The sequence below is a fragment of the Ciconia boyciana genome, chromosome 4 (genome assembly GCF_034638445.1).
Source record: "Ciconia boyciana chromosome 4, ASM3463844v1, whole genome shotgun sequence".
In the NCBI taxonomy this organism is placed as follows: Eukaryota; Metazoa; Chordata; class Aves; order Ciconiiformes; family Ciconiidae; genus Ciconia; species Ciconia boyciana.
The window spans coordinates 87,316,800-87,341,536 of NC_132937.1; the positions used below are offsets into that span (position 1 = coordinate 87,316,800).

At 45.0% G+C, this 24,737-nt stretch overlaps 2 protein-coding genes across 6 annotated transcripts; one reads left to right on the top strand and one right to left on the bottom strand.

The window, feature by feature from the left end:
* Positions 1–4,195: 4,195 nt before the first annotated feature.
* On the bottom strand, positions 4,196–12,899 carry DNAJA1 (DnaJ heat shock protein family (Hsp40) member A1). Its single transcript, XM_072860555.1, has 8 exons — positions 12,476–12,899; positions 12,112–12,289; positions 10,819–10,923; positions 10,498–10,725; positions 8,954–9,068; positions 6,836–6,951; positions 6,188–6,288; positions 4,196–5,477 (listed from the first exon to the last, which is right to left on the bottom strand). Exons 1-8 carry the CDS (start codon positions 12,605–12,607, stop codon positions 5,259–5,261), a joined length of 1,194 nt encoding a protein of 397 aa, XP_072716656.1. The 5' UTR covers positions 12,608–12,899; the 3' UTR covers positions 4,196–5,258.
* A 20-nt stretch (positions 12,900–12,919) lies between these two features.
* APTX (aprataxin) lies at positions 12,920–24,626 on the top strand. Of its 5 annotated transcripts, none has more exons than XM_072860557.1 (8): positions 12,920–13,075; positions 14,322–14,458; positions 15,388–15,434; positions 17,881–18,216; positions 19,722–19,781; positions 22,379–22,605; positions 23,466–23,569; positions 23,872–24,306. In XM_072860557.1, the coding sequence occupies exons 2-8, from the start codon at positions 14,329–14,331 to the stop codon at positions 24,024–24,026; spliced, it is 1,059 nt and encodes a 352-aa protein (XP_072716658.1). In that variant the 5' UTR covers positions 12,920–13,075; positions 14,322–14,328; the 3' UTR covers positions 24,027–24,306. The 5 variants fall into 5 exon arrangements, with proteins under 5 accessions (XP_072716658.1, XP_072716660.1, XP_072716661.1 ...); XM_072860559.1 differs by having other exon boundaries at positions 12,921–13,075; positions 17,881–18,210; positions 23,872–24,283; XM_072860560.1 differs by lacking the exon at positions 12,920–13,075 and adding an exon at positions 13,371–13,581 and having other exon boundaries at positions 23,872–24,625.
* Positions 24,627–24,737: the final 111 nt, after the last annotated feature.

Sequence of the window (24,737 nt, forward strand, 5' to 3'; positions counted from 1 at the left end):
CCCCCCCGAGCCTTCTCTTCTCCAGGCTGAACAGTCCCAGCTGTCTCAGCCCTTCCTCATAGGAGAGGTGCTCCAGTCCCTTCAGCATCTTTGTGGCCCTTTGCTGGACTCTCTCCAGTATGTCCCTGTCCCTCTTGCACTGGGGAGCCCCAAACCACACACAGTATTCCAGGTGTGGCATCACCAGTGCTGAGTACAGGGAAAGGGTCACCTCTGTCAATCTACTGGCAAGTGGAATACCATTAGCCTTCTTTCCAGAAAGGGCACATCACTGGCTCATTCAACTTGGTGTCCACCAGGACCCCCAGGTTCCTTCTCTGCCCAGCTGCTTTCCAGCTGGTGCCTGGGGCTGTTTCTCCCCAGGTGCAGGACTTTGCACTTCCCCTTGTTGAACCTCATCGGGTTCCTATCAGTTCACTTCTCCAGCCTGTCCAGGTCCCTCTGGATGGCAGCACAACCCTCTCTTGTATCAGCTACTTCTCCCAGTTTTGTGTCATCTGCAAACTCGCTGAGGGTATATGCTGTCCCATTATCCAGGTCATTAGTGGGGATGTTTAACAGGACTGGAGCCAGTACTGGCCCCTGGGGTACACTGCTAGCCACTGGCCTCTGACTAGACTTTGTTCCGCTGGTCACCATCCTCTGGGCCTGGCCGTTCAGCCAGTTTTCAATCCACGTCACTGCTCATCCATCCCATACATCAACAGCTTCTCTATGAGGAGCCCATGGGAGACAGTGTCAAAGGCCTTCCTGAAGTCCAGGTAGACAATATCCACTGCTCTCCCCTCATCTACCAGGCCAGTCACTTCATCGTAAAACTTTATCAAGTTGGTCAAGCATGACTTCCCCTTGGTGAAGCCATGCTGACTGCTACTGATGATTTTCTTCTTCTTCATGTGCCTGGAAATGGTTTCCAGGTTTAGCTGCTCCATTGCCTTCCCAGGGACTGTGGTGAGGCTGACAGGCCTTTAGTTCCCTGGATCCTCCTTCTTGCCCTCCTTGAAGACAGAAGTGACATTTGCTTTCCACCAGTCTTTGGACACTTCTCCCAGTCACCATGATTGATCAAAGATTATTGAGAGTGGCCTCGCAATGACATCTGCCAGCTCCCACAGCACTTGTGGGTGCATTCCATCAAGGCCTATGGACTTATGTATGTCCAGTTTGCTTGTCTTCCCTGACCTGATCCTCCTCCATCAAGGGTACATCTTCCTTGCTCCAGACTTTCCCCTTGTCCTCTGGGACCTGGGATTCCTGAAGGCTAGTGTTGCTAGTAAGACTGAGGCAAAGAAGGCATTTGGTACCTCAACCTTTTCCACGTCCTGTGTCACCAGGTGCCCCATCTCATTTGGCAACGGGCCCGCATTTTCCCTAGCCTTTCCCACCTAGGTACTTATAGGAGCCCTTGTTGTCTTTGACATCCCTGACCAGATTCAACTCCAGCTGAGCTTTAGCTTTAGTTACAACTTCCTCCCTGGATGCTTGGACGTCTTTGTGTTCCTCCCAACTTACCCGTCCTTGCTTACACCCTCTGGATGCTTCCTCTTTGTGTTTGAGTTTGGCCAGGAGTTCCTTGTTCACTCACACAGACCTCCTGGCATTTCTGCCTGACTTCCTATTCACTGGGATGGACTGCTCTTGAGCCTGGAGGAGGTGATCCTGGAATATTAACCAGCTTTCTTGGGCCCCCTCTTCCCTCCAGGACCTTATCCCATGGGATGCTTCCAAGCAGATAGCTGAAGAGGCCAAAGTCTGCTCTCCTGAACTCCAGGGTTGTGAGCTTGTGTTTTTACCTTCCTCCTTCCTCTCAGGATCCTGAACTCCAACATCTCACGGCCACTGCAGCCAAGGCTGCCTTTGACCTTCACAGTCCCAATAAACCCCTTGGTGAGTATGAAGTGCAGCAGACCACCTCTCCTTGTTGGGTCCTCTATCATGTGGGTTAGGAAGTTCTCATTGATGCACTCCAGGAACCTCCTGGATTGATTATGTCCTGCTGTGTTGTCCTGTCATCAGGGTGGTTGAAGTCCCCCATTCTTTGGGCACTATAATAGTGCTCATCTTGCCTCCTAAGAAAACATGGAACCTGGCACTTTTTAATCTGTGGTTTTGGAAAAGGATGGCTTAAATCAAACCTTGCTTCTCTCACTGTGCCTTATTAATGCTTTGAGCATCAATCAATCAATCACAAATGGAAGCAGGAACATGTCTTCCCAGATGAAGTTGCTAATGAAAAAGTCATAGGGCAAGTTGCTTGCTTGACCTTGCATCACACTGCAAGTTCAAAGCAGATTTGGGATCATTGAGTTTACTGCCCTGGGCTGAGCAAACTTCTTCCACTGCTGCTGGGTAGCAGGTAGGGAAACCACAGGGAGGAGAGGACAGTTAGGGCCCTGAAGTCTTACAGGCAGAAGCAAAAATGAGAGCAGGCTCTTAAATGAGTCTGCAGTGGGCGTTCTCAGTTTCACAGCAAACCTGTGGAATAGTGCAGCTGCTAGGTTTCTGGGGAAAAGACAAGTCCTACATGCCCGGCATACAATGGAAAGAATCATTATAATAGACAAGACTATAAGCCTGATGATGTGAATTTGGTGTTGTTGAAACTGAAACACCAGAAGGAATTGCAAACATCAACTCAGGTTATGATAGGTTGGATTACTACGCTGGTAGTTGTGGAAACAGCTACTTTGTGCTACTGTGTCCTCGATTTCTGCAGCTGTCCATTCAGTTCATTCCCAAAATGGGAAACTGTATTCTACATAGAGCAACAGGAAGTCAGAAAATAGTGTTTTATTTCATTTTTCAGTGGCACAGAACATGTTTTGCTGCTTGCTGTAGCTGTATGATACTCAGAATATCACGGGAGAACTAAGAAGCTTGGAAGAGGCCATACATTGTACTGATTATCCTGCTTGAAGGTCTAAGGGCTGGGTCCTCCTCCTTCCTAGCTCTTGCCGTCATTTGCTAGTGCTTTTTGCTGAAGGCTTACTCTACTGCTGCCTGTGTATTTCTTTGGGACATAGCTTTTATGTCAGTCACTAGCTCATTTCAAAGCAGAATGCTAAAGTGGTGGTGTTTCTGCTGCCCTTCCTGCATGAGTAGTAGCATCTTTCCCTGGGCTGCTCTGCCAAGGCTACTGGAGGCTTCTCGTCAGCCACCCTCCCAGAAGCTAGACCTGGCCCATCCTCTAGACCAGCTATGGTGTCACCAAGCATGAAGCAGAATTTGTCAGCCAGGTCTTGAGAGTAAGTCAAGAACAGAAACATTACCTCGACTGTATTGATGCAGCTATGGGTGTGGCGAAAGAAAAACTAAATTGTCCCTGGGAAAAAAAGGCTACAGAATGGTTCTTTATATAATACACAGTCACCTGAAGCAAAATAATGTCCTGTTGCCATCCTCAAGGCCCTGCACTAAGCTTGGTCTGCCCTAGCTGTTTTGATCCAGTGGTTCAGGGAAAAAAAGACACAAGGGTGCTTACTGAACTGAAAACAAGTAGCATATTTTAGTGCTGTTTAGCCTCAAGACAGTTGTGCTGGAGTCTCAGCCCTAGCCAGTGGTAGGATTGCTTTCTGTTCCTCCCCTTGACTCAGTCAAACTCTCCTACTGATGGAGCAAAGGCTCCTGTTGATCACATTTGTACAGTTCAGTGATAAGCTCATTCAAGTAGAATTTGGAAAGACACTTTGCCTACATAATTTTATTCCTGCCAAGACAAATAAATAAATAAATAAATAAAGTAGGTGAAACATGCAGGGGATCACTATTCTGTAGGTACCCGAAACGGAACTACATTTGAGGTACAAAACCCATGGCACCAGCTCTCTTTATAAAATGAAACCCTTAACACTTACAAGACCTAGAGATGTTTTCTAAGACTAACAGCTTCCAGATATTCAAGCTACAACACATGTACTGTCATGTAGCAGCTATTTCCAGGAAGAAAAACAGAGATCTCCTCATGACACTTTTGCTTCAAAAGCAGTATGAAAAGCGTAAGCTCTGTCCCAAGCCAGATGGTAGAACAAGACTAAACTACTACACTAGAGGTTAAATCTGGACCTGTCTTCTCAGCATATTTTCTGAAAGAAGTTTTTTGCTAAGATTTTTCTGTGAATAGCTGTCTAAAAAGAAGGGGGTGGTGTCTTTAAACCAACATCTGGTCTAAGAAAAGAGGCAATGAACAATTTTGTAATTATATTGGAAATGCTTCATCTACAATAATTAGAACATTCATACAGAATTTTCAAGAGTCAGCTTCAAATAATGCACACAATACATTAATTTCAGAACATCCTAGATGCATCAGTTGGTTGTATTCACTGACAGCAAGTTTCTCTCCTCTACAGGTTCACATATGCCCACCAACAGGGCTGGTACTGCTTTCCATGACACACCACTGAGGGGTATCTGATTTCAGTAATCAAGGTGGAAGTCAAGCTTCACATGCCAGCGGGCTGACAGATTCCAAACCACATGTGTGCTGATAAAGCCTGGAGGCTTTTACTCATGCGCAGTAGTGAAGGAAGCTCCTGCAGCAGCCAGGGAACCACTGGCTCTATACGCAGTACGCTGCAGGACAGCAGCCAAACAGCAGTAGTCAGCGATGAACCAAAGCAAGCTTCACATCTAGCTCCAGGGTCAGGATCAAAGCTGGCAGAGGAAGGGACTATTTGACCTTAAGTGCAGTAGCTTCAGAGAGCTTGTGGATGGCATGACTTTAATGGGCCTGTGAAGATTGACCACATCCTTGTCAGCTTCATGTATTATGTGGTTGCATTAGAGCTAGTCCCTATTTAACAAACACCAGTACAAGCCCAAAGCATTAACATGTTATCGTAACTGGTACAAAACTTAACTATATCTTACCATGAATTATAAGCACTTGTGCATACTTTATTAATAGTGTATAAGATCTAGAATTCCTAAAAAGACCACCACAGAATCTTAGTCTAAGCTCGGGCAATTGCACACGTACAGGAATTACAAGGCTTGGAATAAAAGACAAGCAGGTAAGGGAGTTTTCTTGACCAAGAGGCAGGGGTGAAGTGCAGTCAACTTCATTTGAGCTTGCATCCTGGAGCTTTATACAAATTGCAAAGTCAGTTTAATTACTTAGTTTATTTCTTTATGCTTTTAGAAACAACTATGGCTGGATAGAACAACAAATAGCAGGAAGTGAGGGTGAACTGCTTGTAGTCCTTCACTCATCCACTAATGCATACAAAACAAGCATCACAAGTTATTCACTGGCCCGTTTACGATGTCTGACATTGAACACCGCCTCTAGGGTGATGCTCATCATCTTCATAGACTTCTCCATTATAGTGGTGTCTTCTTTTTTGAGATGGATCAAAGTCCACTAAATCCACTTGCTCCATTTCCTCAGTTTCTTCTATTTCCTGCCTTGTAGGTAGCAGTTTTTCAAGTAAAGACAGCTTATCTGAGGAGAGGAAGCCACTCCCTGGGAAGTTCACCTGAAATCATCAAGAACTGGGGTTACTCAAGTCTGCCTGAATTGGCCTTTTTCCATCCCACTGAAGGTCAAATAGCTGCCAAAGTCAACTTTATTATCACAGATGACTTACAACCAGTGCTTTCTAAGTCACTAGGCTATTTTTTAATGCCTGCAATAAGTTATCTTCTAACTCTGGCAACTTAACCAAGTCTTATCCAACATTCCTTCTGCCTCAGGCTGCCCTCTGGAATCACCCTAGAAGCAAAGTAAAGGATATATCAACATTAGAGATATGGTTGAATCTCCTCTAAAACCATAGCAGCCAGAGCCTGCTGCCACAGCTCCAAGCATATTAGCTTCTTTCCAAATAAATCAGCATTTTCCAGCCTACTCCTTTGCTCCAGCACAGGGGAAGTTACTAATCCATCCTTCCTACAGGATGATAGAAACTAAAGAATGTGCCAAGCAAATGGAAATTCACAAGGTATCCGAAGAAATTCTTCTGGTACTTAACATACTTTCACACAGAGTGTTCCAGAAGTTTTCTCTTTGTTCTGAACTGTAATTCTGTTTGATGGATTACATGTTCTCACCATTGTCAAAAACAAATACTAAACCAGGACATCTGATAACTGGTATCTCTTCTTGACTGAGGTAATGCTTAGAGGTTAAATTCTGGATTGATATTCAGTGCTGAACTGTGCCATGGAAGTAAGTTGATCTACTTACCCTGAATTCTATGATCAGACGTCCTTTTTCATATGGTCTGCGATAAACTGGCATACCTTCATTCAACACACACTTAATAGCCCCATGCTTGACAACCTGGCCTAAAAACAAAAAAAGGAACCCATGCAGGCAACAGAAGCAGCTTTAGTTTTAACTCCCTTCAGTATTTATGTAACCTTCTACATTGTGGTTAGACTACTATATATTGGTGTAGTTGTCTAATAGGGACTTACTGCCTGGTAACTTCTGAGTAGGAAAGCAGGCTGACATCTACATTACATTCTTGTAACCTTGTTATGCTTCCCAAGGAAGCATACTTACAAATTTATTAAGTGCTCCATCAGTTCCAAGGCTGAAAAAATGGTTTTCAGAGACCCACGGCCTTCAATTCTCATGAGGTATCCTCAGGATACAAGTATGTCCATGAGGTAAGGTCTGTTACTATATCACGCAAAGAGAAAGTTACTGCTGACTGCTATCCAAAAATCCTTTTTTGTTTAAAGATTTGTACTGCAAAGACTAGGAAAAGCAGCTTGATACCAGCACACATCCCTTGTATATCAAGATGGGATGCTTCTATTCCTTTAAACTTCCAGCTTATATTCACTGCATGCTTGGAATTTTAGCAGAAAGCAAACCAACACTTACCAGGATGGGAGGTAATAATAATAGTTCTATTATCCAGCGTTGTGATAGGCTTTTGAAAGCCACATAGTGCTTCAACCAGTTGAATATCCATAGACATAAGAAGGTCTTCATCTCGTCTAAAGTAGAATAAATAAAAAACAGTCAGAGAGGGGGACAAGCAGTAAAAGGATCATACCCAACTTCAGTATTTAACTTGGCAAGGACAATAAAGCTGTAATTTTAATAGAAATCCAGGCAATTAAATAAAGAATATTGAATATTGATGCAGCACCTCAAGCCAGCAATTACAGGAATGATACCCATGCCAAGAGCCATTACTGATCAAGTTGAGCTATCCAAAGTGTAGCAATGTTTACTGAAAATAAGTAAATACAGCAAGGCTCAACTGCATTCAGTTTCACTTCACTGCTCCTTCCCAATTCTAGGAAAAAGTTATCTCTCAGCCTCCTAAACATTGCATCTGGGACAATTAACCCCTTCCTTTATGTAGATTAATACTTTAAGTGCACCAGCTAACTCTACATTATTCTGTTACACTTGCTTTCTGAAGATCTGGTACTAGGGAAGTTTGAACAGGAGATGGCCACTCAGGGTTATGATTAAAGTACCTTCTAGAAAGCACAAAGGAGTATCCAGAAGAGATAATGTAATTGTTTTAATTGCCTATTCTGACTTCAATATGGCAGTGCTAGTGATGCCTGCATATACTGCAGGTTCAAGGGCTACAAAATCCTCCAGCCTACTCAAACTTAATTGTTTCACTCATCCTGTTTTAAAGGTCTCTGGGAGGAGCCTTGCCCAAAAAGCTAATTTTAGACTCTGATGAGACAGGGGGAACATTCCACTTGCCCCAGAAGCAGCGTGACCTCAGCATAACCCCACAAGATCAGTTAATATCAAGGGTTACCCAAGGACACTAGAACTGAAAGGCAGTGGGCAGAAAGATGGACAAAAATAAGCCAGCAGAGTTGTGACTTCAAGTCCCAGGTAACCATGCAAACATTTTGGCCCAGACTGTCCCTTTGGCATAGCTAATTTGGTATCTGGTTTCACTGAAAGTTAAGAAAAATCAGCTGAGTAAGCTTATCCAAAGCAAACAGAGCTGATTCTTAACCTGTGAGCTCAGTGTTCTTTGGCATAGAGTTCTGGCACCAACTTCCAGAGCTCAGCACCATACAGGACAGTCAGGCAGACCACCTGCAGGCTTCCCAAGAACCTTTGACTCACCGTTCCTATTTACAAGTACAATGTCAGTGGTTTGTGTTGAGACAAATACTTTCTCCAAATCCACTGACTCCCCTGTTACTGCTCTGAACAGAAGCAGTGAGACAGCAAGTGCAACACATTTCTGCAATATGACCAGTGCTGCTTTTAACTGGACCAAAATGTACTGGACAGTCTCATTTCACAAACAGTAACTTGAAAGAAGGAGACTTGCAACACCAAGCAGTACTGTCCAGTAAGACAAAATACTTGAAACATGGTCAATGCTGCTTGAGTCACTTTTGCTTTCGCAAGAAAGAACAGACAGGACCGATTACCCTGCCCAGTGCACTCAGGCAGGAAATGAAGTGTGGGAAACCACCTTTGGTCAGAAGGGTGCATGCTATATTCGGTAAGTTTGTCATAAATAAGATCCCTGAGGAAAAGTGAACACCCTAGGAGTTTTCTGTGCCTTGAAGCCAAGTGGGCAATGAACAGCTGCCTACACTAAATGGTAATTTTCTGAGGTAAGTGATGGAATGCTATCCTAGAAAGAGCAAGGAGATAATCACAGATATTCACATCTATTAAACAAAATCTCAACATTTTAAGAGTTCTTAAGATTCAAGATTTGTAACCTCTTAACAACTAACTGGTTTTGTTTGCCTTCCATCCACTGCCAACACTCACATAAGAATACCTTGTGCTACTAGAACACAAGCGGCTGTGACCAGTTGTGCCAGGATTCCTGCACATGTCAGTGCTCCTTTGACCACGCCAACAAACTCACAGGTGAGTTCTAGCCACACGATCCTATCTACTGATATTTCCAGTAGATAAAAGGTGAGCAGTAACCAAGGAAGCATGTGGACAAGCAACTCAAGGGTTAACACAAAGGACTTCCAGAGTTTTTACCTTGTAAATACAGAGTGGTCTTTTTGATCCAAAACAATAATAATGTCCCCTGGCTCTAGTCCTGGCTCTTGGTCCCCTTCACCATGGAATGTTATTTTCTGACCATCCTTCATTCCTATTGCAGAAAACAAACAAACATTTTTCATCTTTTTAAGTGAAAAGCAGCAGTAAAAAATATTTTTATAGGCACAAGCTGGTAGCAGGAGATCTCTGGATCTTTAAATTAGAACATCACGACCTTCCCTTGAAGGATTCAAATTTTTTTTTAATCCACTCACATGTCCAACAGATTCTAATGGTGCCAACCTGAACTATGTCTCAAGATCATTAAGCTTAATTGTAGCGCAAAACAGCCACCTGCCAAGACAGTCCTTAAGGGAAACATTATCAAGACAGCTTTCACTATATGCACAAGCACTAAAAAGAAAACAGAAGCACTGCGTACAAAATACATTTTGAAAGCAAGTGACCAATCAGCTTCTTCAGTTTTATAAATATATGTGACAGAGCTACTTATGAAACATGATCTCAGTGCCTGCTGAATGCAGGAAGCGCTCTCCCTAGGACTGTAACCGTCATGTAAGAAACCCATTTCACCCACACGCAAGTCTCTCTACCATAAACTCTAGCTGCCTCATGCTAGCTCACAGTGTGTTTTTCTACAAGGAAGGGAAAAGAAACTCTTCTCAGCGATTTCCCTATTTAAAATGTCAGTAATACATTCCTACTAGCATTCGTATTTAGTATTACTGTAGGATATTCCCTGTTAAAAACAAATCCAGGCATTGCATAAGGCGTGCTTACATACACAGAAGTTGCAGGTGATAATCAGGCACAAGTCTGCAGAAGCCACATGCTTGTCAGCTTGCTCTATCTTACAAGCTGCACTACTCCAGAGACTTCTCCCACCAGCTTTTGAGCAGCCTCCTCAACAGAGATGTGTTTGTCACTCAACACTGTCACGTTCTCCCATCACTGTGAGGGTTTGTGTATCAAGTTGCATTTTGCCAGGCAAAAAATACCCACACCGAGCAGCACTGTCAGGGTTGCATAGCAAACAAGTTCTAAGCATGAGAGGCTTAGCACTGTCTCTGCACCCTATTACTATAGCAGACCTGGTTCCCCTTCACACTGAAACACAGTAGAAGTGATCGGAGTCTGCAGGGTTTCCCTACAGGCAGGGAAAACTCAGTAGGTAAGCTGAGCCAACAAGTGATGAGTTTTATTTTAATTGGTCCAGCTACCTGATCAAGAGTCATGCCTATGAGTTTGCACAAATAATTCACTGCTTACAATACTGCAGGTTTCAGAATTCTTTCTTAGTTATGTGCACAGGTATTAGATGCAAACATAGAAGTAATCAACCTTCCCTAAAAACAAGTCTCCTAGTTTTTAAAGGCAGCAAAGGGCAATTTTACTGTGTATGTATTCAGCAGTGTTACTCACCGAATCAACATCATGCATTTGCTAAAGCTTCTGTTTTAGTGCTGCAAAGTCAGTCAGTACATCCGAGCTCAATACTTCATCTTAGTAAGACACCTCACCTTTGTCAATGTGAACTTCTAGGATCTTCTTCTCTCTAACAATTTTTCTGCCAGTGCAGCTCTTACACCGGTCCTTGGGGCTGATACGCTCCCCATGCCCCTGACACTCCATACACACGGACTGGATTTGTTGCACCATGCCTGGCCCGATCTGGTGAATTCTGATCTGCATGCCTGTTCCTCTGCAATTAGGACAGCATTCTACCGCACCTTTCTTACCACCACGACCTGAGGAGAATTAAAATTGGAGACAGATGGTTATACACTGCCAGAAAAACAACCTGAAAGCTTTAGAAGCAACTTGTGTTTAGTTTCAGTTACCTTCACATTTGTCACAGATTACATTCTTCTGCAGTGCAAGTTTCCTCGTTGCACCATTGTACATATCTTCTAAACTTACTGACAACTGATGGACCACGTTTTTGCCTGTAAAAGAAAATGGGTATTTACTCCAGTTTGAAAGCTTGGTGTCCAAGGAACAGTAAACTTCCCATGTCATTACGCTCAATTCACAATAAACCAAGTCTATGAGCTTTAACATCCTGTTTTAATACAGCTTTATCTTGTTTTGCTTGTATTAGTCAATATCCCCTTCCTATCTGATGTCAAGTTAGGTAACAATTCTAATGGCTTTGTCAGTAACACTTCTCTGTTAGAGTAAATCAGAGACTCCTCTGTGAAAGCACAAACAGTAACACAAACAAAATATGTAGAACCTTAGATGTTCAAGTCTCATAATGCAGGACTTCAGTTTTAACAAAGTGACTCAACATGTCTCCTACAAGGAAGTGGGAGATGCTGTCTAGAGGCAGCAGAGTACCTTCTTCCTCTCACCAGGGGACTTTCTGGAAGCTGAACTGAGTAATTAAATTTTTACACTCAGGAATTAATTAGAACTTTAGCTACTGCAGGCTTAATTTTGTGAAGGATACCAAGTTCTGGCTTACTAGGAATACTTTGATAAAACACTAACATTTTGATACAAACCCTATTTTCTTCCCTTTGTCACCAGGTCTACACTAAGAAGTGACAGGGTCAGCGCTACTCTTAATCAGTTTAATTAACACTAGAGTCTTTCCCAGTGTGATTAACCTGCACTTTAACTTCTGAGCAGCATTTTACTGCAGCTTCAACTCAATTCCACTGAACAGGAAAACAAAAAGATTTCACAGACTGAATCCGATTTGGCTATCTTATTTAGATACAGTTACTTGCAGTTACAGACCAAATTCACATTTAGACACGACACTTACGGTAGCTCAGTTAAAAATCATTTTAAGGTATATTACTGTTCCGTTTCCTATTCAGCCTCTTAGCAGCTGGGCTTACGCTCAGCTAAAGGCTTTCCAAACACGGAATCTGGTTAGCTATTAACATAAGACAATGCACAAGAGACCAAACCACCACCATATAAAACAAATACCCTCCCCTGCTCGTTGCAGGTGTTAAAGGTTAGGGACAATGTTTTCTCCGATTTTGAGATCAAGCCTCTAACTTCATTTTAACGCTATTTAAAGCCCTACGTCTATGGCATTCTCCTCAGAGACTTTGATCCTGTCTACCACAGTAATCAGGCTGTAAAGTCTGGGAAAGGGTCGGAAGATGGCACGTTACCTCGTCTCTCTCTCTGCATCCTCCCACCGCCGCCAAAGAACATATCGAATATGTCCATGGGTGACCCGAAGCCACCACCAGAGCCACCCTCTTTGATGGCCTGCTCGCCTCCTTTGTCATACAGGTCCCTCTTCTTTGGGTCTGACAGTACTTCGTACGCCTGGGAAATCTGCTTAAACTGCGGGAGACATAACATCGTCCCTCAGAGACCCGGGGCTTGAAACCCCAAACGGCACCCCGGCGGGGCCCCCGCCCCAGCCATCCTCCTGCTCCCGCCAAACCCTCCCCAGCCGGTCCCCTCGCCCTCCATGTCGGTACCCCCCGGAGCAGCCGGCCCCGCAGCCCCGTCCCGTCCGCCGCCGACCTTCTCGCCCTCATTGGGGTTCTTGTCAGGGTGGTACTTGAGCGCTAGTTTTCGGTAGGCCTTCTTCAGCTCCTCGGCGGAGGCGTTGGGCTTCACGCCCAGCACATCGTAGTAGGTAGTCTCCTTCACCATGGCGGAGGCCGGCCCCTGAGCAGCGGGCGGTCCCGCACACCGCGGCGGCTCCTCGCCCAGCGCCGATCCCGACTTTTCTGGAAAGTTCCGAGCCGGTCCCGCATCCGGGCGCTTTTGAGCCGGCACTGCTCCGCCCCGGAAGTCCCGCCCCGCCGGCCGCCGGGCTGTGGAGGGCGGCCAGCCAATAGGGGCGGGAGGCGGAAGGCGGCTGGCCAATCACCGCCGCCCCTCGGCGGGCGAGCTCGCCCGCCTCCGCCTCTCCCGGCGTGCACCGGGAGAGGCTCGGGGGGGGCGGTGGCTCCCGCCCTGTCCTGCTCTGCCCGGCCGCGCTGTCTGCGTGTCGGGGAGCAGCCGCGGCGGCCTCGCCTTACGCGTAGGAACCGGGCGGGCCGTGCCCCCAGCACCTGCCGCGCTCAGCGCTGCCGGCGCGGGGCCGTTCCTTGCGGGGAGGCACCGAGCTGTAGGCGGGTACGCAGCGGCACCCCTTTCCGGCCCCGCTCCGCACCCCCGGCCGCGGGCCTGGCACCGCCGGGGTGGGCCGACCGCGCATGCCCGTTGGCCCGGCTCGGCGCCCCGCTCCATACCACCGCGCCTGCGCCGAGCCGTGGCTCTCGCCCCGGAGCGCGCGGGCTCAGCGCGCCTGCGCTGGGCCGCGCGCCTCGCCGGCTTTCTGGTCATGCGGGGACTGAGCTGCAGGAGCCGATTGGCTGGGCCGGCTGCGGCGCTGGCGGCCCGCGCGCGCTAAGGGCGGGGCCCGGCGTTGCCGTGGGGACGGGGCCCGGCCCCCCTCCAGGCCGGCGGCCTGCGGCGCCGCGGGCCGGCGACTGCCGTCGTGCGGCGGCGACGGGCAGGGGGCCGGCGGGGCCTGGGTGCTGCCGGCCGGCCGCCGGGCTCCCTCGCGCCTGCATCGGCTGTGCGGCGCCGGCGGTCGTTGCCGTGTGCCAGGCCCCCGGCCGGGTGGTAGGGCGTCGAGGGTAAAGGCGGCGCCCTGAGGCGGGGTGTGCCGCGAGCGGTGGAGGGGCCCGTCCTGACCGGCAGGCCGACCGGGAGGCGCAGCTGGGCGGGCCTCGCCGCACGTTCACGTTTCTGAGCGTGTGACGGTGCTGGTGTTGCACTGGGGAGGGGGGGTTGCTCTCCACCGGGATAAGCTCGCCACAGAGTTGAGAGGAGGAGCGCTTAGCGCCAAGCACCGGGCAGGGGGGAGGGTGCGGGATCTTTGCTGTCCAGGGACGGATTGGTGTAGACTTTGGGGGTCCGGTTTCATAACATAGTCCATCTGCAGACTGTTGCTGGATAAATATAACCCCCTCTCTTGCCCTCTCTGTTTTCTGCCACTTTCTTTGGTTTGGTGGGTAAGTTAATCTCTCAGATCAACTCTGATTCAGTGGGAAAAAAAATCACTTTTTTTGGCTTTTCTGTCAGATGGAACTGCTGATCCAGTTGATTTTTCCTGTATATGATCCCTGGATGTGACAATGTATGGTGATATAGAAGGAAGGAAAATAGGTCTGCCCTTTCAAGAGCAACTTGCTCTTAGATTATGCTAGTGTTAATGCTATCCTTTGCCTTGAATTTCAGAAACATGAACCCAGTTAGCCGAAGTGGCTCAGATAATGAATGGGCTGGCAGCAGAATCTCCTGGACCCCCTTCCACAGGAAGGTGACCCATCGGGAAGCTGCGTGTTAGTAACATACTGTTTGTTTTGCTCTATAGCACAGTGATGCGTGTGTGCTGGCTCGTGGGGAAAGAGAAATGCAGTCAGCGAATGAAACTGCCACACTTGGAAGCAGTGGTAATTGGGCGCGGCCCAGAGACTGGGATAACGGATAAGAAGTGTTCACGGCAGCAAGGTAAGGTGTAGCTCAAACCCCGCTTTCTACATGCAGCAGCAACCAAACTTGTGAAGGGCCTGAGATAACAAGCACAGCACTCATGTTTATCAATAAACATCATTCTTCTGTTTGGCTAAATTACAGTGAAGCTAATGGACCAACATTTTGGCCTAATTCATAAGACTGCTTTGAGCAGAGTCTAAATGGGAAATCACAGTTTTTCCTTGAAATCTAAGCAGGCTTTCCTTAGGCTTGCTTCTGCAGTCACTGGCTTATGGTCTTCTTTCTCTGCCTGGTCCATGGTGTTGCCTGATTCTGGAAGTCATCAAGCTTTTTTTATAAGCACTCATGGAGATCTCTGGGTCCTAAAAAATCAGAGGAGACACTGAATAACAGGAAGTTCATCTTTGTAAACTAAGGCATTGAACTTTAACATGAGTCCCCAGGCCCGCAGTCCTGTTCCACTGCCTGCACTCTTGCTTTATGAGCGGCACTTCATCTCCCTAGTCTTCTACCAACTGATTTTTAGTCTGACTTGTTATTTTATCGATGCGCTGGGAGAATATATACAAATATCTGTGATCTTACGTTCACATCTTCTCTGCCTTATTTTTCTTCCCTCTGGACACAGTCCTGCTCCATGCCCTGTTGTCACAGAGGGCTGATGAGAATAGCAAGAATGTGTAGAAGACTTCCACAGATTTCACCTTTATTCTGAATTAATTTTGCTGATCCATTATGTGAAGTACTCGGGTGTGACTCAGTGTATGGGTTGGTTCTGTTTTACCTGTGATCCTGGAAAGAGAGGATTCTTTGCATACATTCACAGAGATCAGCTTCAGAAGGTAGCAGATCTTAAAATAGAGTGTTTTCTGCAAGGGGTGGTTCAGCAGAGTTCTGGCCTTTTTATTTACACTGTTTTGTGACACTTTGTTCTTTCTTTCCAGTTCAGTTAAAAGCAGACTGTAACAAGGGGTATGTCACAGTTAAGCAGGTATGTTTTTAAATGGGTGTACAATATTTCTGATACTTACTGGGATGGTTGTTGAACTTAAACTCCACAAATGCTCCAAGTGATGATTCTGATCACTGGGTTTGAAGGGCCTGAAGCTGTTTTATGACCAAGGAGAGCACAGTGAGTGGTCCTTGGAAGGGATCTGTCTTTTTTTTTTTGTGTACCTCAATGGAAAGACTACACTATTCCTTCTAGATATGCTCCAGTCTCAGATAGCCAGGCATGCAGCATCAGGGAACACTTCTGTGAATCCTCAACCTCTTCTTCCAGGTGCTACGTTTGGGAGATTTTGGAGTTCTTGCCCTAAACTTGATGATCTGCCTCCTGAGCCTTAAACTGCTAAAGCTGAGGCAACCTTTCATTTAAGGTCAAATTGGTTTTTGTGTTAATGGGCAGTTGTGGAAGGTTTTTGTTTTGATGGCTGATAGATCCAAAGGTGTGGTCACCTCTGGGAAAGGATGGGATGTGAGACAGCACTGAGGGCATTCTCATGTTACTAACTGGATGGATGTAGGCCTACTCTCTCATACTTATGAGGACCAGTATCCCTGAGATAATACGAAGGGAAAAGTCTCTGGCCTCAGGTGCTGGAGGCATGTATGCGCACCCACAGCACCAGCATGTGTGGACAACACGTCAACATGTTCTGCCTACTGAGAAGTAACATCTTCTGTCAAAATGCCTCCAGAGCTCAGTAAGCACAGGGACCCCACCAGTATCTGGTGAATCTGGCAAAGATCTCTCAGACAGTTTTTCACAGAAGTCAGCCTTAGCCGCAGTTTGAATACTGTGTTACTGGAATCCCCGGGCTGAGAATACTTTCTGGCACTGGGCGCTAGCATGTTTTCGCTGCCTAGAGTTGCTTCCCAGGTGATTTGTGTGCAGCACAGGGTTCCAGTGATCAGTTGTTTGATAGCGTATTGGCCCGGGGTATGTGAAGTGTACTTGACTTGAGTGGAACTGCGGAACTGTAGAGATCCTGGCTGGAATCAGGCAGGTGCTTCATCGCAGTGAACACCAAGTGATGAGAGGCACAGTACTATCTCGTGAAGCAGGCAGGTATCGCCGTGACAAAGCTAAAGAAACATTCTGTGACAGAGTTTATCAGTCACAGGGAAGAGCTGGTTTCCTAAAGCTTGTTTCATGCATAGACATTAACTGAAAGCATTTTGCTGAAGTTGGAGACTCCTAATTTCCCTGGAGTCACCCTCATGATCAGGCAAAATCTGTCTGTCAGGCAGTCACTGTAGGTTGCCTATGCCACTTTGTGTTATCAGTTATGCCTGACACAGAGGAAAATGTTTTGCTTTTCAATTATCAGCTAAACTTGAGGTAAATTCTCAGTCTTTAAAATGCTGTTTTGAGGGGAAAATTATTTTAGAGTTGCATAGAGCTGTAAACTGATGCAGTAAGAGAGGCAGGTAAAAATTTGACCTTGCTGTCCTCATTTTCTGCTAGAACAGAATAAATAACAGAGTTGGTTTTGTGAAAGTGTAAGATGCAAAATGAAAATAAAAGCATTAAAATACAGATAGGCTGGTATATACTTTACACAAGCTGAGGTGGACAGAGAGGTTTAGCCTCTCTTGAAGGAACAGGCAAGTGTTGTCACCACGTTTGAATACAGTCTTCTGTGGGCTGGAGAAAAGTTATCACATTCGGCTTGGGAAAATAAAAAAAGACAGGAGCAAGGAGCTGACCCCTGTGTAGTGGACTCTTCTGGGGGCTCAGAGAGACTTTTTTCCTGATTTTTCTTTTTCTTTTTTTGCCTGCGTAGGGGGGGAGTGTGTTGCAAGTGTTAGCAGTGGGCTGTGCTTGGTGAGCCAGCGGTTGTGAGCCTGAACTCCTTTCTCTCTTGAAATGAGCCAGAAGAGTGTGCTTGTGTATTTGAAGGCACATGTGTTGATGGGACAGTGTTTGGTAGAAACAGAAAACAAAATGAATGTAATAAAAAGGAGAAAAAGGAGAAAGTAAAATAATTTGAAAACAGGAAACTTTCTGGGGATGACTGGTCTGAAATAATTTGTTAGAACTACTGTTACTCTTCAGAAAGAATTGTTACTAAGGTTGTTACTATTTTAACAGTTGTTCAATAGATTGTTAATTTTTTTGAGCAAAGCACAGCATAGGCCTTGCTGTAATCCTGTTGCCAGCTGCTATAGAACGGTTGGGTCCCTGTGACACCATTCCCCTGAGGGTTGTGTGCTGACAGCTGTGATTGCAAGACTGGGTGATAGAGAGGTGTCTCCAGCATTGGACTTCCCTGATCCTCTAGAGCAGGTCGGTGTGGGGAGGGGGTGCAGTGAACACAAAACGCATTTGCTTTCCAGGATAATGATATTCCAGGCAGGACAATGGAGGAGTAGTTGGAGATTCCAGTTACAACATCGTTTGCTATTTTTTGTCCTTTTTCTTTCTACCAAAGATAGGAGTCAACCCAACTAGTGTTGATCTTGTGAATATTGGCAAGGATGAAGAGGTGAAAATGAAGCCGGGTCAAGTTCTGCATATTGTGAATAAACTTTACCCCTACACAGTGCAATTTGCTGAAGAGTCAGGGAAAACTGTTGCAGAACCAGAAGAGAAAATACAAACCGACAAGACGCCATATGAGGACTCCTGCGAGAATGATGATGTAGAGCTTGTTCCCAGAAAAACAATGAAGATGGAGGTGGTGGATACACAAGGCAGTTCTGCAAATCCCAAGCTAAGCAATACTGGTGTATCTCCACATGAAGGAACTTCGAGCAAAAAGGCACGGGTATTGATATTAGTGCTTGTGCTGTTTCTGCAGTTTCTCCTGGGGTTGTGTCCTCCATCAGGGCTTCGGTCTTTTACTTTTGTGGGTACTATTGCTGGGGAAGCATCTCAGGTGAACACAGATCCTCAGAGTATTCAGAGCATGTGAGCTGACATTCACTGAGGCAAGGAGTCTGCTCCTGACATCACCCAGATCCTGAGAAAGTTACCTGGGACCCATTCTAACCTGAGCTGGGGGGTGTGTGTGTGTGAAGGGGCTTGCTTGTAGTGAGTGAGGATTTAATCTCTGGTTCCTGCTGCAGTTGCTGCTAGGAGGACAGTCCACATGAGCTCAGTTTAGCTGGAGTCACACAAAGATAGTGTGCTGGCTTTTGAGATGAAATCTGCTGTGTTATGAATACAGCAGGGGTTATCTAAAAGCTTATGCACCAAGAATGGAATAACTTGACCCTCTTTTTTTTTTTTTTTTGCCTCGTTTTTTTCCCCTCTTGCTTTGGTCATTCTTTTATGATAGAACCATATGTACATTAATGAATGTTACCAGCCAAAATCTTTTGAAAGGGAGTTTTTAGCCCTGCTGACATGGACAAAATAAAAGACTGCTTAGTGCATCTGGAACTGTAACAATGCAGCTGCTGGAGGAGAAGGCACAGAAATGAAACCCCTCAGGACAAAATTTCAGTCCCAGGTTGTGGTGGGTTGACCACTTATTTCATTTGTAAACTCAGGCTAGTTATATTAGGGACAGATTTGTGGTGGTACGAGCAGGGAGACAAGACAATTCACACTGTTTCTCTGTCAGCACTGTAATAATGTTTGAACATCTTCCTCTATAAGAATAGGATGAAGATGATTGTTGGTAATGCCTATATAGTGGTCTGAACAGATAAAACATTATCTATTTTGGAAAAAGTGCACTCAAGGTGCCTTCTATTAGGTGTTCAGTAGCCAAGTTATATTTGCTAGTGTCGGCTTGATCTTCCTATGCCTTTCTTGTTTTCTGTAGAAGGCACTCCTTGCACAATATCAAAAACTAAATCAAAGAGTAGGGCCACACACCACAACCACTTCTCTGTTCTGTGCAGAGCAGCATGTGATAGGACAGTTAGTGGAGATCCTCGTACTTCCTTTGGCCCTTGTGATCCATGAAGCAGAGGGTCTTTAGTAAAATGATCTGTCATCAACAGTAATGAAGGACTATGCCATAACATGTGCCTGCAAATTATTAAATTCAAACAGATCTAGAGCTCCCTGTTGTTAAATTTCCAACATTTGAAAGACTTAACTTTGAATCTTAACAGTATTTTGTTAAAAGTTTTCGAAGTAGCTTTGTGGGGACAGCTGGAGCAGGTGTGTTGGCATTTATAGAAAGGAAGTAATTCAGCTGTCATTCAGCTGTTACTTTACTGTTGTATACTAATTAAAGTACTTAACTGAATGCTTTAAAACGTATAATCGGATTCTTAGTTCTCTTATAAATTTTTTTTTTTTCCTTCTGTGCTTTAGGAACATTTAGGACACTGGAGTCAGGGTCTAAAGAGCTCCATGCAAGATCCAAAAATGCAGGTGAGAGCTGTACACTTGCACTTTACAGTAGTTCCTGTCTAACAAAGTTAAATGAGCTTTCTTCCTTCTGCAGCTTACTTTTTCGATCTGATTAACCAGTGGAGTACTGCATAAGGGCTGAATTGTACTTGCACTCTCTCTGTAGTAGCATTAATTTGGGAGTCTCTACTATACTGATTTTGCAGAATGTAATTATCTTAGTTATCTTTGAGCTCTCTACACTGCCAAATTTGGCCAACAGATTTCAAAAAGGTTGTTGGGAGAGCAGGCGAGCAGTGCAGTTGCTTTGTTTCCTCAAGGAAACCAAGTAAAATGGGGGTGTGATTTGAAGCTGAGCAAGTAGTGGAGGTTCCTGTTTCCTGGCAGTCAGCACTGCCTTGTTTCCAAGCATGGTGCAGTCTCCTGGTTTCTAGCAAACTCTTAACTGCAACACCTCTGTGCCAGCTGATGGGATGTCACCCCTGGCTCCTCCTCCACCCGGTTTCTTTGTGCCAACAGGAATTTCTTGGGTGGTTTCTTTTAACGTTCTGCAGATGCTCCAGATGCACCTCCCTCTCTCTGCTTCCCTGTGGCTGCATAATTGTTTTCCCTGAGCTCTTTTTTTGTTGTCTGCTGCCTGCTTTTGGGGAGGTCAGACTCAAGATGCAGAAATCTGACAAATGTCTTTTGTGGCTGCTGTGTATACACCCTTTCTCATTATTGTATTCTGAGAGAACCTTGAGAGAATCTTCCCTGTCCATGTATAGAACCTACTTTCATTTTATTTTAAAGTTATGCCAAATATATAGACAACTCCTTCTCAAAAACAAGCTTTTTAGCGCAACTCCAAAATAGGGAGAATCCTGTGCATCAATATTCCACTCTCTGGCAGAGGAAGGCCTGAAGCTTGGGTCCATTTAGTGTGGGTTTTGGCTGGCTGACTGCTGCATGGCCATCTTGACATTAGAGATCTCCAAGAGCAAAGATCTCCAAAGCCTCACTGGGCCCCTTCAGATGGTGATCACCCTCAGGCTGAAAACAGTTTCCTTGATAACTAATCAGAAGGTCCCTATTTCTTGATTGATTTTTTTTTTTTTTTTTTTTTTTTTTTAAATTCAAGTCTAAAGTGTTGAACTGTGTAGAGTTGTAGGAGAGCTGGATGCCCATTCTCCTGGAAATGCCAGCAGTTTCAAATGAGTCTTTCTATGGGGAATGATACAGCTATTGAAATACTTGCTTACTTTTTAAACATGAAGCTTAATCTTCATCCCTTAAGCAGAATTTCATATAGCACCTTATCAAGACAGTGCTTTCTTGACCCAAAAGATAAGCTGGTTTTAAAACTGTTCTTTGAATGCTGGAACACAAATAACTGTTTGTGACTTAGTGTTAGCTTTATTAGTTGTGTTGCTGAACTAAATGTGCTGTCTTTGCTTTTTAATCAAATATTAAATAAATGGCAATATTTCTTTCTTCTGAAAACACTTAATTGTGATCCCGTTCCCACTGGCTGTATATGCAGACACTAATGTGTATATATAAAAATATGACAGCATCAGCCAGTCTTGCTGCTGAATCAGTCCTATGATTTGTGTGCTGATAAAATTTTAATCTTCCTTCCTGTAGAGCAAGACTGATCAGCTCTGTGTATAAACATATGAGAATAATTAGCAAAGACGGCAAAGACATGATCCATCTCTCACTGTGAGACGCACTGCTAAGAGATCAGAGACACAGCACACTGTTTCTGCTTCAGAACCTGCCAGATTTTTGCTGCCAGGGGCAGGTTGTCCCCCCTGTTCCCCACATGCTTTGCTACTGTTTCTCTTCATCAGCTACATCAAATTGTAGCAGAAGGCAGAACAAAATGAAAAAGAAGGGCATGATAGACAGGAATGTGTTCCTCTTTTTGTGAGTGATCTTACAAAGTAGCACATTGGGTAGCATGAACTGAAATAGCTCCCACTTGAATGTTTTTGTCTTTCTAACACCGGCGGAGGTCTGCAGTGCTGAGCACAGTATTTGTAGCACCTCTGAGACTTGGGTTTCACTCCAGAAATCTGCGAAGGATGAGGCAGTCCAGTGCATTCCTGCGTGCTCTATATTGAGCACAGTGCCGTGATTTTTGTTTCAGTGACCGCAAAGCTTGAATGTAGCCTGATGGAAGTAGAGTTTCCTAGACCTCACTGGTATCTGAGTCCAAGTGATTCTCAAGAGAGTTCATATCCACCTGTAGCAATGGTTAACTTATTGCTGTGTAAGAAAAGAAAGCTTTTTCCTTAAAGTGTATAAACAGGGATGCTGGAACATCTCTCTGTAGCTGCCTGGTGCATGGTATGGAAGAGAGCGCATATCCTGGACCAGCTTAGTTCCAGCAAAAGTCCGTCTTGAAGTGGAATGTTCTGCTGCTTGATATTTCTCCCCAGCTAGTAATCTTTCCTGGCTTTTCTCCTGGCGGTTCTGGTTGCACTAGTAACACATACGTGTGCTTAGAGACTTCTGCAACCACAATGGGACATGCAGATGGATAACATCTCAAAATCCACTTAATATAGTGTTTATAGGAATAAGATATTTAATTTTCAATCAGTAAATAATCTAGTTATTTGTTTTGCAAGGTTTACAAAGATGAAAAGACTGTAGTCATCAAGGATAAATATCCCAAAGCACGTTACCACTGGCTTATCTTACCATGGGACCCCATTTCAAGCCTGAAGTCAGTCACCAGGGACCATCTTGAACTCCTGGAACATATGCATGCAGTTGGGCAAAAAATGATCGAACAGTGCCCTGCCAGAGAGAGTCTGGAGTTCAGACTGGGTTATCATGCTATCCCCAGTATGAGGTAAGACCTAGATGAGTCATCAGGTGGAGACCCTGTTTTTCTGGTTATACAGATTTGGGGCTAAACCTGTAACGTGATCTGGCATTGCTAAAGAACAACTTATCCTCCTAAACGCTACACATAGTTTGGTGTCCAAGTCCTTTGGGTGTAGCTCTGCACACACTGCTGCGTACACGCCGATGGGCTACACAGGCATTGTGGGTGCGCTGGGAGATGCCTGTTGGGTTCCCCTAGCAGAGGTCTGCAGCTGGGGCTATGGTACGCCTGTGCTCCCGTCCCAGCGACAGAGGCGGCGCTGCCAATGGCCAAGTGCTAGGGCATTCCCCCGTCCCAGCGCACTGATCTGGGATCAGAGAGTGACTCGTAAGCCTATCAAGTCCTGCCTGCTACTGAGCAAGGATTTGAATCTTGTGTGTAAGTAAATCCAGATGTTACACTGTCCAAATGCCTGTGGATACTGCAGTCAGTGTTCCTAAGTTGTTCTCCAGTTCTTGGACGAAGCTTTGAGTCACTGATCAAGTCCCATTCAGGTACTTTACAAAGTTTAAACCTTTGGTTTATTAAAACCACTGTCTCTGCCTTTTTGGAAACTAGCAGGAATACAGACTGTAGTTGAGGGCCAGTGGAATATGCAGACTAGTGACCTTAACTGTTTAAATGAAACGCTTGGCATGAGACGGTGCTTCCAGAACAGCCTGGGTTTCTTCTGTCGCAGGACTGTGGGTCAAACCTGGTAAGACTGACCCATAAGGCTGGCAGTCTGACTCTGCTGAATCATGTTTGCAACTGATACTACTGCAAAAGAACTTCAAGTGTTAACATTATTATTCTCTCTTATCTACATAATATATTTATTTCAGTCAGCTACATTTGCATGTAATCAGCCAGGATTTTGATTCTCCGGCCCTGAAAACCAAAAAGCACTGGAACTCTTTTACTACAGACTACTTCTTAAACTCTCAAGGTAATGATTAGAAGAGGTATTTCATAACACATAATCCTGTTTGTGGGTTCTGGCTTTGGGCTTTTTTTTTCGAAACAAATGTGTAAGCCATAAATTCTATTGTAATAAGTGAAAAGTTTTATGTAATTTCAGATATTGGGGAATAGCACTAGGTAAAAGTCAACCAAATTTTGTGACTGGTTTAAATTAGAATGCAGCAATGACATGCTGTGCATGCCAAGCAGTGCACAGAGATTCTGCAGCGTCATGTGTTTCATGACGCTACCTGGTCCCAATACCTCCTGTCTCTTATTTTATTTCAGATGTGATAGAGATGGTAAGAAGCAAGGGAAAAGTGACGGTGAAAGATCATGTCTCTGAACTTCTCAAATTGCCCCTCAGATGCCATCGTTGCAAACGACAGCTGTCCACTATCCCACAGTTAAAGGAACATCTTGGGAAACATTGGCCAAAATGACTTTGCAAAAAATCATCTTACAACCTCTCTTCAGATTTCAGGCTACAACAAAGACCTTGAAATGTTAGTGGACATGTATGTTTTTTGTTAAGTGGAATGACAAATGTAATGTGGGAAAAGGTAGCCTGGAAACAGCAGCATACTAACTTTGTAATAGCTTAGACAAAAAAAAGCCTGACATAAAATAAAGTGACTTCTGAAACTGAAGGTGTGTTTGCAGCTTTGTTGTGGTACTGCCACACTTATCTGTATGTGAACCCAAGTCTGGAAGAAGTGTTGTGTTTGGATGAAAGGATTTATTTTAATTCAGAAGCTGAGGCATTCTCTAGGTTTCTGCTGAGAAAGGAAAGAAACAATGATTTAGAGGTCTTTCTCTTGATGTCTTCTGTCTGTCACTGAAGTTCCTCTTAAGTGGCTGACAGGAAAACTGTCCAAGGAATGTACTGAGAGTGTATGGGAAGGAGCATCAGCTACAGCGTCCCAACTTCGCTGTGCCACAGCATGGCCTGAAGATTTCAGTGCTGATGACTTTCCCTTAGCTATGGAGCAGGCATCGCCCCACACCAGTCACTGCTCAGGCTCTAAGAGGGGCAGCTCATCTCTTTCATGTACAAGGATGTATTTACTAATTTGTATGTAAAAATACATGTATAATTAATACACAATGACCAGCTTTACTGCTCCCCAGAGTAATAAACTATCAAGGCTTGC